General features: G+C 42.3%; 1 protein-coding gene across 5 annotated transcripts in view; it reads right to left on the bottom strand.

Annotated features, from left to right (window-relative positions):
• Positions 1-14,110, bottom strand: part of LOC105533882 (notch homolog 2 N-terminal-like protein) — a 105,126-nt gene that overhangs the window by 63,325 nt on the left and 27,691 nt on the right. For 2 of the 5 annotated variants that reach the window (XM_011972463.1, XM_011972462.1), the window contains exon 1: positions 10,481-11,721. The exons of 1 other annotated variant lie outside the window; for it this stretch is intronic. In XM_011972463.1, the coding sequence (XP_011827853.1) occupies positions 10,481-10,970 (490 nt within the window). In that variant the 5' untranslated portion in view covers positions 10,971-11,721. Of the gene's footprint in view, positions 1-10,480; positions 11,722-14,110 lie in introns of those variants that run through there. 2 more of the 5 variants (XM_011972468.1, XM_011972464.1) reach the window with 1 other exon arrangement.

A 14,110-nucleotide genomic window follows, 5' to 3' on the forward strand; every position in this document is an offset into this window, starting at 1 on the left:
CAGTGGGAGGCAGGACTGAGGAATGGAAGAAACAGGTGGTGTCCATGGGTTGCCAAAACAACAGGCTTCTTCAGTCAGTTCTGTCCTACAACTAATCAATTTGGTGAAGAAAGGGGGAGAGGATCTTAGTCATCTTGTTCTCTGACCAAGCTAACTGGCTAGACCCACTGTACTGGCTTATCCATTAGGTCAAAGTGTCAGAATTAGCAGTGCATGGTAGACATAGCATTAGTCCTGCCTTTCAGGGATGTTAAATGCTTCAAAAATCTTGGCTATCTAGAAAAGGAGGACAGTAGCAGATTGCCCCTCACCCACCCAAAATCATGTATTTGACTCCAGAATACACTGCTTTCCTCCAACATATTTTTTTGTTAAGTATTAAAGTAAATGTAAATTTCCTGGACACATACAGCTGAAAGCATGCTGATTTATAATACAGTCAGATAAGAACTTTAAAGTAGCTACAGAAAATATCAGTTAACAAATGAATTAACCAATATCATTAGAAACCAAAGGATTAAAAAAAAAATTAACCTATGAAATGAACAATTTTTATATCAACATTGGTAGCAATTTGATGTTATACACTGCTAATTATTTCCATACATATTGTGACATATTTAAGACAAAAGACTAACACCCTTAATATTTAAAGAGCTTTTTCAAATCAGTAACAAAATAATTGAATGAGTAAGACACAATTTACCAAAATAAGTAGAAAAAAAGCAATACAAACCCCACTGATATGAAAAACCATTCAATATCACTGTAATCAGAGAGGCAAACTAAGATTAAGTAATATTTACCACTTATCAAATGGTAAAGATTTTTAAAAATAAAACCCAGCGTTGACAATAGTATATATTTTGTGTGTGTGTGTGTGTATGTGTATACATATATAGACACACACACACACATATGTAGGTCTGTTCATAAACTAAATACATATATATATATATATAAAAAAAAATAGATCAACAGCTTTTCTAAATCTAACGATAAAAGAAACAAAGATGTATACCGAAAAATTAACGGCAGCATGATTGTGGACATTTTATTTATGCTTTTCTAGATTCTTCAAACATCCTTAACTACTTTTTCAAACATAATTACTTTTTATATTACAAAAATAAAAAAACCTTGTAAAGGTGCCAGAGAAAATCAACAAAGTATAAATATGAGTTAATTATGTATAAACAGAAGGAATAATTCTGTTGCTATGTAAACCTACCTTAAACTGTTTCAATGTTTGTTTTTAGTTAAAACCATTTTCCTTAACTCTCTTAGAAAGAACATGTCAGAGGAGCCACTCATATTGTTACTTACTTTAAATAGTAACATAATGCCAAAGACTTGCATGATTCTCAGGATATGGTCTTTTCCCTAAAAATCCTCATGAAGATTAGAATACGCTTTAAATGTTGTAATAAAGTAAATGCCCTTAATGTTTCTAACTAAAGAAGATCTAGCAAATAAATAAAGCCATATTCACAGCAAATAAAAATATAATAAAAGTAATAATCAAACTATACATGTCCTCAAACTTCAATGTGTCTTGGCAGTGTCTGAACCAAAGCATGTGAAAGAGAGAATTAAACAAAAATGTCTTTGCTGCTTACCACATGTACCATTTAGAGAAGTTAACATATCAGCACTATCTAGTTTTGTGATTATTCATACTTAGAAACTCAACAGATTAGTGAGTGAACAGTACTCAATTATTCTTATTTGAATGTTGGTTAAGTATACCAATAGAACAACCTCTCCCTGCTAGGTACCAGTTAAAACAGATTATTGAAAATATTTGAGGCTTAAAAACGTCCCGAATCTTCTCACAAAAAAAGATGAAAATAAAAAGAGATGAAAAAGAAGCCAACAACATTTTTTTTTTTTTTTTGAGACGGAGTCTGGCTCTGTCACCGAAGCTGGAGTGCAGTGGCGGGATCTCAGCTCACTGCAAGCTCCGCCTCCCAGGTTTACGCCATTCTCCTGCCTCAGCCTCCCAAGTAGCTGGGACTACAGGCGCCCGCGACTTCGCCCGGCTAGTTTTTTTGTATTTTTTAGTAGAGACGGGGTTTCACTGTGTTAGCCAGGATGGTCTCGATCTCCTGACCTCGTGATCCGCCCGTCTTGGCCTCCCAAAGTGCTGGGATTACAGGCTTGAGCCACCGCGCCCGGCCGCCAACAACAATTTTAAAATGTGCCTGCCTCAGAACAAGGCAGTTTATTTTAGAATGTAACCATAGCTTCTTGTACAACACCTTATTCAGCAAGCACAACTGTATTTTAAAGGAATGTTATTTGTTAAAACACAACATATTTAGGATACAATATCTAACTCCAACCACAATATTATCATCATGTTTCCCTTACTTTACAAAATACACACATACATTCATCATATGAATAAACATATATAAGGATGAGAGAGCTACTCTTAACCCAGAAACAGGTTCTGCAACACCCACAGATCCAACCTGTCTTTGTGCAACAATGAGTCCATCTTGGCAAGATGTTTGGCTGATGTATTCAAATAACCCAGAGTTCTGCCGGCTGCCAGTATCCCGCAGAAGGAACTGACTCGGAGACCAGAAACTGCCCTAGGCAAGCCTCCGGGGAAAGGTGCTTCAGTTCAATGGGAAGAAAAACCTGGCCCCTCACTGCCGGGCCAGAAGACCCAGGGTACCATGGCTGGAGCGACACAGCTGGCTGGAAATGCAAGAGGGGCAGGGGACACTAAGGTGAACCCCCAAAAGCTTGTTCAGTCATATCTAGTAAAGGCCAAACTATTGGGGAGCTAGTAGAACAGGGTTTTGCCAAGACAAGTACAAAAGGGTGAGGGAGATATTAGTATGATTAATCAATGCCACCTGAGGCAGCAACTCCGGGTGTGTCCACACCACACTTCAGTCACTGCCTGGCTGTGACGAGAAGTTCCTTCAGTCACTGTCACCGAGAACTGTATCTGCCGAAGAAATTTCCACCATAACTTGTCCTAGATCAGGCTTGGCCTCCGGGACTAAGAACACAGCACTCTCTCTTGCCACAAACCCACTAACAGACATAATAGACACCACAACATGTGCCAAATTTATATTTACACCCTCACCAGACAAAGGGGTTTTTGTCTTTTCCCCAAGCCAAGTTCTAATACTTCTAAATTACAACACAGAAAGAGGAAAATGGCAGACAGCTCACGACAGCAGACAAGCCCAGCAAGGGTGAGCTGGAGGTCGCCTTGCCCTGGTGGTATTAAGACCTGAAGTTTACCCCCAAGACCCTATAGCTCTGAGTCACCCTGACTGCAGGAAACTGCTTTCAGAGAACATAGATAAATGATGAAATAGCTGTATTTCATATTCCTAATTGTGTGCTTATCTGTCTTGTCTCCATGATGATGTCAGCTCCTTGGGGGCAGGACCATATTTTCTACTTGGTCAATGATTCCCACACATCTAGAAGAGTAGAATACCCTGTACTTGCTACCACATGATGCCAAGGGAAACACACAAATTAAGTGTGACAACACACCACAATGCTCCCCCAATATACCACTAAGACAGCAGAGCTACAAAGATAGTAAATCTTAGAGCCAAGGGCTAGTGATCCTACCAGTGAATTACTTAGAAATCTATATATTTACATACACAAATACAATAATTCCTTTGCTTTTCTTACTCCAAGCTATGGCTTTATCATCCCCCTTTCTTGGCTTTACTCTCCTTTTTAAGGCCACAATGTATGTTCTGCCATACAGATAATATTCCTCTCAAAAAGGAGAGAGAAGAGAAAAAAACAGATCTACAGCAAACCTCCTACCACTACCAATGATGCAGTTTGTCCTGTCTCAAGCCTATGAGCATATCCTTTCAGATCTGAAGCCACTTCCTTCTTCCTATCAAGGACAGTAATATCAAGTGTCTTTGTGAGAGGGGCAATCCTGTGCCCCTTCTTGCAGATTGTTTTGTTCTGCTCAAGAGGCCCTAGATTCCTCCTTTATTTTTTCTTATTCCATTTGCTGCAGCAGCCCAGACACCCCAAAAGCAGGACTGCCAGAAATGAGTGACCTTTATATCTCTTCACCCTAACACATCTGAGGGAAACTGCTGACACCAAATATGTGTTCATGAGCTAATGAAGCAGAAATCCTCAAAGGAAGCACTATTTGCAACAGCTGAGGACAGAATTCTTTAGTGGACACCAAAAAGGCTGTGGAACTCCTATGGATTCTATCATCTCAGGTAACATTCTAATGGAGGAATAAGAAATAAGGAGGCTTCCAACAAAGCCATACAACACTAACAGAAGTCTGAAAACACTGGATTTCACAAATTTATTTTGAGAGAAAACAAACAACTTTACTAACCTTATACCATAGCAGCTTCCTTCTCTGTACTAAGCGAGGCCAGCAAGTAGGAGGCATTTCCAAGGGGGAAAAATGACCACAGGATCCAGTCAAAGCAACCTGTCTCTAATACGCTCAAAAAACAAACAAAAAAAACCAAACACCTTGATTTCCCAGATTCACGCTGCAATGATTCTAAAACTTTCCTAATGTAAGAATCACCTGGCTATTTCTTAAACATACAAATTCCCAGATGTCATCCCAGATGCACTGAATCAGAATCTCCATGAGAACACCTGAGCTATTCTTATCATAAGAGAGGTTAGGGAAACACTGCTTGATAAATGTTATTCTCCCACCAGTGCCCACCTGTGCAGAGAGATATGAAACAAGTAGGGCTAAGATGCTTTACCTGAGCAATCACCCAAGATGGGGTCATCTTCATGCTCCTCACTGGGTTTGACTCCTTTTATGGAGAGTTGGATGTCAGTTCAGTGAAGTGTACAAATAAGCACCTCTTTGGGTCCCTATCACCCGCACAGGTCTCAGGACTCCGAGACAAATTTCTGAGTAGATGTCAATGAGGACAAGTCATGAGGAGACAGATTACAGCTGAATATAAGATCTTTCTAAGAATTAGAGCTGGCCAAAGATGGAATAAACTGCTGAGGCAGAGCTGTCTACCAAAAGAGATGTTCAAGAAGAGAGAAAGTATGGTACCTCTTGACCAGAATGTTGTAAACATCAGATCCAGCATGGGATGGACAGAAAGACTAGATGAATTTTAAAGTTCCTGCCAACGCATAAGTCAACAAAGAGGAAAATTTCAGCTACTCCTTAATTAATTAAAACGGATAGCATAAAAGTCTGTGGGTAGGGTCAGCTTTCAACTGACCCTATCCCTTCAAAGGAAAAAAGAACATAGAAACACACTCCAACTCACTATCAGCCTCTCCCGTAGAATGTTCTAAAGGTGGGAAAGCAGGAGTCACAGATGCTGTGACTAAGACCTGCTGCTCAGTTGACTCTGAATTTGGGGCACATGCCAGACAAGTTCTGTAGCACAGAGAAGAAATGTATGTAGCACAGTCCTGGCCCTTAAGGAGCAAAATCTTGTGGCAGAGACAACTCAACACCATGTGATTCTCTCAAATATTTATTCATCATATTTCACCTTTAGTTTTTGTCAGTAGGGTGTTCAGGGGACTCTCTTGGTGGGGGAAAAAAAGCAAATATACTTTACTAAATGTACATATTCTCAGTCCAGTACAAGTTTGCAATATCCCACTCAATGAAAATAATCTCAAAAAAAATTATCAAAACAAACACAAACCTAGTTAACTCTAATTTTAAAAATAGTATTCCAAAAATGACTAGTACCCAAAATGATGAAATTACAAAAAGGTGTGGCTATTCTGGACAAAATAATACAAATTGCTGGCCTAGTAATATAGTAATACAGGAAGCAGTGGAAGCAAATTTGAGTGAGAGGCAGGGGGTGGATGGCAGTGCCTTTGAAGTGAGATTCCAAAGTCAAAGTGACCTTTATAAATTGCAGAAGTGATCAGAAAAAGAGAGAAAGAAACCCCACACACAAAGGAATTCAAAATTACAAGTTTAAATGAAACATCTGGGGAAGGGAAAAATTTGGTTTTTCCCCAAATGTAAGGTAAGCATGACTCTTGCAAATACTATTTTTAAAATATCTAGGAGTACCACAGTTGTCCAAAATAAGAAAATGGCTAAAAGGAATTGTCCGACTGAACAAATATTTATTGTGTGCCTATTAGATGCCAAGGCATCATGCCAGGTACAGGTGTAGGGGTGTGGGCATTAGAATAAACACATAAATGAAAAGACATGATTCCTTCCTCATGTACGCATTAACAATAAGCACTTGAGGATGTTATAAGAGTTTTTGTGTACATAAGCTCATTTGTACATGAGATAGAAGCAGTGTGGACAGTCAATGAGGCACTGGACACCAGAAGACAGAATTCTAGTCTCAACTCTAATTGGCTCTGTGACCATGAACAATGTACATTAGAAAATGAAGTACCAAAACAGTGGCTCTCCTACAAGGTCACCAAACCAATTAATAACAGACCTGGAAAAGAATTCTGGTCTTCTGGCTCCTAGTTCAGTGATCTGTCCAAAATACTATGCATATGGTAGACTGACAAAGAAAGAAAAGAAGACCTTTTGGTTTCAAGTCATTAGCAGAGAAAGGGGGGAAAACAAAAACAGGAAAATCAGGAAAGGGTAGAAGGAAAATTAATAGTTCAGATTTAGGCATTCTGACTGAGACATCAAGAAAGGAAGCATGTGGCCGGGCGCGGTGGCTCAAGCCTGTAATCCCAGCACTTTAGGAGGCCGAGATGGGTGGATCACGAGGTCAGGAGATTGAGATCATCCTGGTGAACACGGTGAAACCCCGTCTCTACTAAAAATACAAAAAACTAGCTGGGCGAGGTGGCGGGCGCCTGTAGTCCCAGCTACTCCGGAGGCTGAGGCAGGAGAATGGCATAACCCCGGGAGGCGGAGCTTGCAGTGAGCTGAGATCTGGACACTGCACTCCAGCCTGGGCGACAGAGCGAGACTACGTCCCAAAAAAAAAAAAAAGAAAGGAAGCATGTAACTATGGACTGTGAACACAATATAAAGAAAATGGTGTCAAATTTCTTATTATATGCTTATTCAAATCATGCCTTGCAGTTTTTTACTTTAAAATCATTGCAGACATATAGATAAAGGGTCAAAAAATGACATATATGAATGACACAAGAAAAAAGAGATAACAGAAGAAAAGAGAAAAGGAGAGGTGGAGAATTTATAATATCATGCAAATATATGAAGCCCTTCCAAAGAGTCAATGCAGACACATTGCACCCAGATAAACAGAAGAAAGACATTATATTCTATAGCTCTTATGTTAGCAATTTTAAAATTCCTTCAGTCAGAAGCATTAAACACTGGAATGACTAAGGTCACATTCATTACGGAAATTTCTTAAATTTAGAAAGACCTCATACACACACCTGAAGGTAAAAAAAAAAAAAAAAAAAAAAAAAAAAATTACTGAATCAGTGGGTTGCAACCAAGTTACTTGTCAAAATCACCTGTAAACCTTGAAAAAATATGGATTCTCAAACTTACCTTATCAGAATCCCTGGGTGCTGAGTCCAAGATTCATCCCAACAGATTTTGATGTAGCCAGGACACAGAGCTTTTTTCTACCACAATGGAAGAGGTAGGGAGGAGGATCACTAGGAATGGCATCACAGAGTGGGAACCAGATCAATGCAAATGTTGTGGGTAAAATAGAATTTCTGTGGGTGTGATATTTTTAAAATGTATTGTAAGGCTGCTCTGAAGCATCCAAGCATATCCCACTGAATTTAAACATTCTTTAAAGGTCCTGAAGTCAGCAACTACAATACCGGTGAACCAAAAGTTGCTCCTCTATGCCATAGAAGCCTACAGGAAAGGCAGTAGGGTGGGAATGGAGCAGAGAGATCCCAAGAAGTTATGGGTAAATATCTTTTAAATCTAAACATTCAGAAAAATAAGAGAGACTAGGAATAATCACTCTCCTCCCCCTACCACCAAACCAAAAAAAGGAATAATAATAATGTAGAAAGAACAAGAAAGTGAAAGGAAAAAGTTTTAGGTTAAAATTCATCTCCATCTGAAAGAAAATTACTCCGATTTTGTTTAAGCAAGAGAAGAATTCAGCTGAGAAATGATCTAGCAGGCAGCAAAATCACGGAGTCACTTCCCATTGCAAAGCAAAAGAAAACAAGGAGCAAGAGGGTGGTCCTGGATAGCTGTTTAGACAATCAGACATAGGGGCTGACATCTCATTGCCTTAGAAACTCCGTGATGTTTAAATTAACAATTGGCCACAAGCCAAACACAGGAACACTCAAAAGTTTAGAAGGGTGTGCTGTAATTGGTACCTTAGCAAAACACAACAATAAATTAAGAGGATTCAAGAAGCCTTCACTGTAGACTCTAAGAAGACTTAAGATTTGTACCAAGAAACAGGCTTCTAAATCTCTTCTATTGCATTAGTTTAGCATCTAAAGAACACCTGTCTAAAAATCAAAACATACAAATCCTATCCTTTGAGTCAACTTGACTAACACTCAACTTGACTACCTAAACGCTAGCTACTGATCACAGCACCTCAGCACAGCAGAGGTGGAGGGCATAGTTTTATGCACCGAGATCCTAGAATGAAAAAAGCCCTATGTGTCAGAGTAATCCTATTTCTGACATCAGTCAGATTATTTAATACTTAATTTTGCAAATCACTTTACAATCATATGTATTATTCTCTACAACTCTCTAAAGCCGGTTATTCCTTTAGTCCTGCTTCACAGGTGAGGAGACTACATATCATGAAGATTAAGTTATTCATCAAAACAAATTAAAGGCAGACCAAGGATTATGACCCTCAGACTGTCTCATTGATTATACTCATCTCTATCCTAAAGCTACACTTAAAGCTTTCACTCAAAGAAACAGGAAAAGCAAAAACACCATCATATGCTCTTTATTAAATGTTTCAGAAACAACAGCTCTGCTTCATCATTACAAAGCCTCCTGGTCCACTTCTGAAATTCTTAGTGACCTAGACGTGTACGAAATTTGAACTTTCCAAGAAGTATCTAGTTGGTGCTGAACAACCTACTACTGTTTTCAGGTGATAAATAACCTTGTTCTCTTTTTAAACATCTGCGATTGACATGTCGACTGCCTGTTAACAATGAACAAAGACCATATTTTTCTGAAGTTCATCATCTTCCTAACCTTTTATCTGAAAAAAGATGTAGTTCACGTACTAGTGTTTTGGTGAAGGTAAAAATCTTTGTTCAGATTAGGCTCAGAAAAAGAAGGGGCTCCTTACCGTTCAACCACAAAACACCATCCCACTGGGAGCATCAATCTCAGAAAGAGTAAAACACAGCCTCGGCCCTGAAAGGACTTTATGAACACCTTTAGAGTGTCATCCGTTTAATATACATTATTTTAATTAATCCTATTAGCTGGATAATTTCATCCCTATTTTATTGGTGAGTTCATACAGCAGAGCTGGATTTGAATCCAGGATTACAAAGCAGGGCTCCAAAGCCCAAGTTACTTCCACTATAGAGTCTGAAGAAATGAAGAATCTAAAAGTGTGGGTGGGATGGGGAAGACACGATTTGATTCCCTTTCCTTGGTCCAACCGTGTTAGAAACATCCAACCATAAAGAAGCTTTCTAAGGAAGCCCTTTGAATTAACGTATCCACTTTTCCTCACCCGCCCGTGCCCCACCCCCAGCCATGCCAAAGGAGCAGCAAATGCTGCTGCCAGGTTGGAGGAATTGGTGATCGTCACACCACATTCCTGCGTCTGGACACAGCCTGAAAGAGCAGCAGAGCTCCGCGCCTCGGAAAGAATAACAGCAGTTGAGATTTTTAAATCATGTGCCTCAGCATGCAGCCACACCAGTTGCCCTACTTCTCCTGCCTCCACCTTTCAAAGACACGAGCAGTACACCCGGCTCCTCCGGACTTTCGGTGGGATCGGAGTGTCAAAACTCAGGCGCGCCGCAAAACCCCGTCCCCATCCAAACCAAGCCCACACACACGGCCCGTGTGCCGCCCCCCGGCAAAGCCGAAGCTGGCTACGAAGGTGCAGGCCGTTTGGCTTGGCGGCCCTGCCCCCCGCTCTCCACGCCAGAATCTGGCATTCCTTCGCTCAGCCCCTCCGAGGCCCGCCGTCGGCTCTTGCTCGACCCCAGGAAACGCGGAACCTGAAGGGCAAAACTGCCCACCTCCCCGCACCCTGACACTAGGAAAAGGGAGTTTCTGAGACTTGCTGCCGGCCTCCCTCCGGCCGAGGAGGCGTGTGAGGGGTCCCGGGCCGCGGGGAGCAGAGGCGGCGGGGAACCCCGGGGGTTGGCAGGGGCGCCACGGGAGGGGCCCCCGGCGATGTCCAAACTTTCGGGAACCCAGCGAGTGGCCTCGCTCTGCGCCGACGGCCGAGCCTGGCCTTCCCACACAGAGGAGGACCGAGGGGGAGAAGGGTCGCCTTAGGTGGCGGCCCCGGGCGCCGCGGACAGCGCCCCTCAGCCCGATACTCACCACGCGCGGGGGCCGCGCGGCACAACCAGAGCGCCAGCAGCGCCCACAGCAGAGCGGGGCGCAGGGCGGGCATCTTCTCGGTCGCCTCCTCCGCCGCCGCCGCCGCCTGGGCAGATCCACATGGGGAGGGGGTCCCAACAGAGGAGCCCCACTCTCTCCTCCCCACCTCCTGCTTCAAAGGCTCAGGCCCTGGCGCTACGCTCCGAAGTCCCGGCGCAAATGCCTCGACTCCCCGCACCCCGAGTCCGCCTCTCCTCCGCCGCCGCCTCAGCCGCCGCCCGAAGTTTGGCTGAAACTTTCTCGGGTGTGCAGCGAAGCAGCCTCGTGTGTCCTTCCGCCTCAGCCGCCTCCTCCCACCGCAAGCCCCGCCCCACTGTCGCCGCGGCCTCGGCCCCGCCGCCTTGGGCACCCAGGGGTTTCCCGCAGGAAGAAGCGCCGGCCCGAGCTCTGCGCGGAGGGATCTACTACGAGTCATCGGTGCCGGCCGCATCCTTCTCCAGCCGCCCCGGGGGCCGCAGCGCCTTCACTCGATCAGGGCTGCAGCGCCTCGCTGGCCGGGCCGGTGCCCAAGGGGCGTTGGGGCGGAGGGGAGTGGGGTAGGGCTCTGAACTTCAAGCACTGGAGTTTGCCGGGATCGTGAACTTGCAGGGAGAGGCGGCCCTCATCCAGTGAGGTCTGTATCGCCCCCTACACCCACACATCCACACACTGCTTTGCTAGCTAGAGGAATGCGCTGGAGTAGGACCAGTGCTGTCAAAGAAGAAAAGGGGGCCAAGGCGCCAAAGTCCATTAAAAAGGAATAGAGCCATCATGGAGTGGTGCTGCCCCATTCATTCATTCATTTGTTCATCCGTGTAGCAAGTATTTCTTAAGTGCCTTACTTTGCGTAGCTGTGTGTTTGGCAGTGGAATGATACCAAAGATGCACAAGCAACTTTGAGGACCAAGACTTTGCCGCTGTGGGCTGGGGGATTCAGGGAAGGCTTTCACATAGGAGCTGGGATGAAAGCAGGATCTTGAAAGGTCAGTAAAATTTGTGTAAGACGAGACCAGCTAAGCTAAGGATATTCATTGTAACACTGTAATAGCAAAACCTTGAAAACAACATAAATATCCACCCTCAGAGGAATGGATGAATGATGTGTGGTACATTTATAAAATGAAATGCAACACACTAACTGAAAAGACTATATTTATGCCAATAGGGGTAAAGCTTAAAAACTAGATGATAGTGACAAAACTAATCGCAGAGGGAGACAAAGTATACCATTTATGCATATTGTTTTCAAAACAATACTACACATTATCTGTGGATGCATGTATATAGATATAGATATTAAGAGACTATAACCAGAATAGTAGTTACTTGCAGGGCAGGAGAGTAGGGGGTGTGATCAAGCCTGGGTACAAATGGGCTACTAAGAAAAGAGCTAAAAGTAAGAACAACAGCAATAGTTGTATGGACATATCATTCCAGGAAAGAGCCCTCATGAAAGCAAAGGTACAGTCAAAAGAGTAAGTAAACGAGTTCTGGCTCTGTTAGCAGTGAGAGGAGTCAAGGAGGGAAAGGGGATTGGAACCAAATTATGCAGCCTTGAATGGCAAGCTGAAAGGGTGGGGAGGCAGCTACCTCTTAGGTCACAGAAAACTATTGAAAGTTTTTAAACAGAGTTGAGACTGATGGAAAGGAAGATTGCTCTGATAATCCTGTACAAAATTGATTGTTGGGAGCAAGAGGTGAACTGGAGCCCCAGGACCAGTCAAGAGTTAGTGAAACAGTCCAGGCACAAATTTAAGAAGACCTGAACTAATGAGGTAGATTTCAGAAGGAATGGATCTGAGACAATGTTAAAGAAAAAGAAAAAAAAAAGTGGGGATGTGACTAATTGGATGTGGGAGTTTACAATCCTGTTGGGATGGGAAATCCTACCCTGACTCCTATAGGGTAAAATTCAAACTTCTAAAAATGGTACATACAAGGCCTTTTCGTCATTGGGCCCCATCTCCTGTCCTCCCTGCCCCTGTTGTGAACTTCACACAATAACAGTATTGACTAACTTGAGATTCCCCCAAACATATCTTGCTGTTGCTGTCCCAGTACCTTCTGTTCCTTTGGCTTGGAATGACTCCTGTAGTCCCCTTCCCTCCTCCTTGTAATGAACTTCGAATCATAATTCATCCTTCAGTCCAAAGAAGGCTTTGCCGACATCGCAATAAATTCCTACCCCTAACAGACAGTCCCTCCACTGTCTTCCACTGCCACTTCTTTATCTTACACCGATATTTATTTTTCACACAGGACACTTTGTATTTCTGTGTTCTCAACTACATTTTGAGGTCCTCATGGGCAAGGACCACAGCCTATTCATCCCCAGTGTCTATCACATAATAGATGTTGAACTAGAATGTAAAACAACACTAAGCAAGTGCAAATCAGTATGGGCATAGACCTATGAAGTTCCAAAACTGTATGTTAGCAGGCACTTATGGTAAGCAAGTACTGTTAGTGAAAGTGGTCACATTGGAATACTAGAAACTCTTTTCAAAAATAGCGTAGTCAAAACATTTTTGGAATTTCTGTTGTGCAAATATGTTCAGAGAAAGATAACACTATTTTTCAGTTGTTTACCCACAGTGTTACCAGTTTCATCTTCCTCTTTACTCACTAAAGATAATTCATAGTGACTTGGCTGCATACAAATTTTAAAAATCACTTGCAAAGATAAGTTTTGTCACTATTAAAATATATTCAGAAGAATATAAGATAGTTATCCCCAAAGAGCAACTCTAGAAGTGACTGTAGCTATGACAACATTATTAAAATAAATGTGCAGGCCAGGTGTGGTGGCTCATGTCGTAATCCCAGCACTTTGGCAGGCAGATACCTGAGGTCAGGAGTTCGAGACCAGCGTGGCCAACATGGTGAAACCCCATCTCTACTAAAAATACAAAAAAATGAGCCGGGCATGGTGGTGGGCACCTGTAATCCCAACTACTCGGGAGACTGAGGCAGGAGAATTGCTTGAACCCAGGAGGCAGAGGTTGCAGTGAGCCAAGATCGTGCCACTGTACTCCAGCCTGGGCAACAAGAGCGAAACTCTGTCTCAAAAAAAAAAAAAATAGGTATGCAGTTTCTCAAAGTAACCGTTTTAAAGAAAGCAGCTATTATGTTCACATATAACTTTTGTTAAATGTGTTACAATATGAAACTTACTGCATACATTCTGGTAAGGACAAGAGAAGTAAAGAGTAAATAGTATGAATGGAAGTAAGGGAAAAATATGACTGAAGACATGTTTTAAAGATAAGTTTTAATGATAGAAAAATATGAATAAGGGCTACCAATTGTTTTAGTTTTAATCAAAACTAAAAATGTACATCTATATCTTTACTAATTTAAACTTACATAAAACTACCTTCCAAAACAAATGCAGAATTGGGCACTTATTTGTTCTCATGTCTGTCCTCTCAGAGCCAATAAGCTGTAAAAAACTCGCACAGGCAGGGGCTCTGTCTTATTTTCTGTTTCGCCCCAGTTTCTATCACGTAAGTGCTCAATAATATACGTTTTACATAAATGCTGAATGAGGAACATATATATCTATATAAACTGGGGAGCTATGCAAGACTG

This window comes from Mandrillus leucophaeus, unplaced genomic scaffold (genome assembly GCF_000951045.1).
Source record: "Mandrillus leucophaeus isolate KB7577 unplaced genomic scaffold, Mleu.le_1.0 Scaffold1292, whole genome shotgun sequence".
Classification (NCBI taxonomy): Eukaryota; Metazoa; Chordata; class Mammalia; order Primates; family Cercopithecidae; genus Mandrillus; species Mandrillus leucophaeus.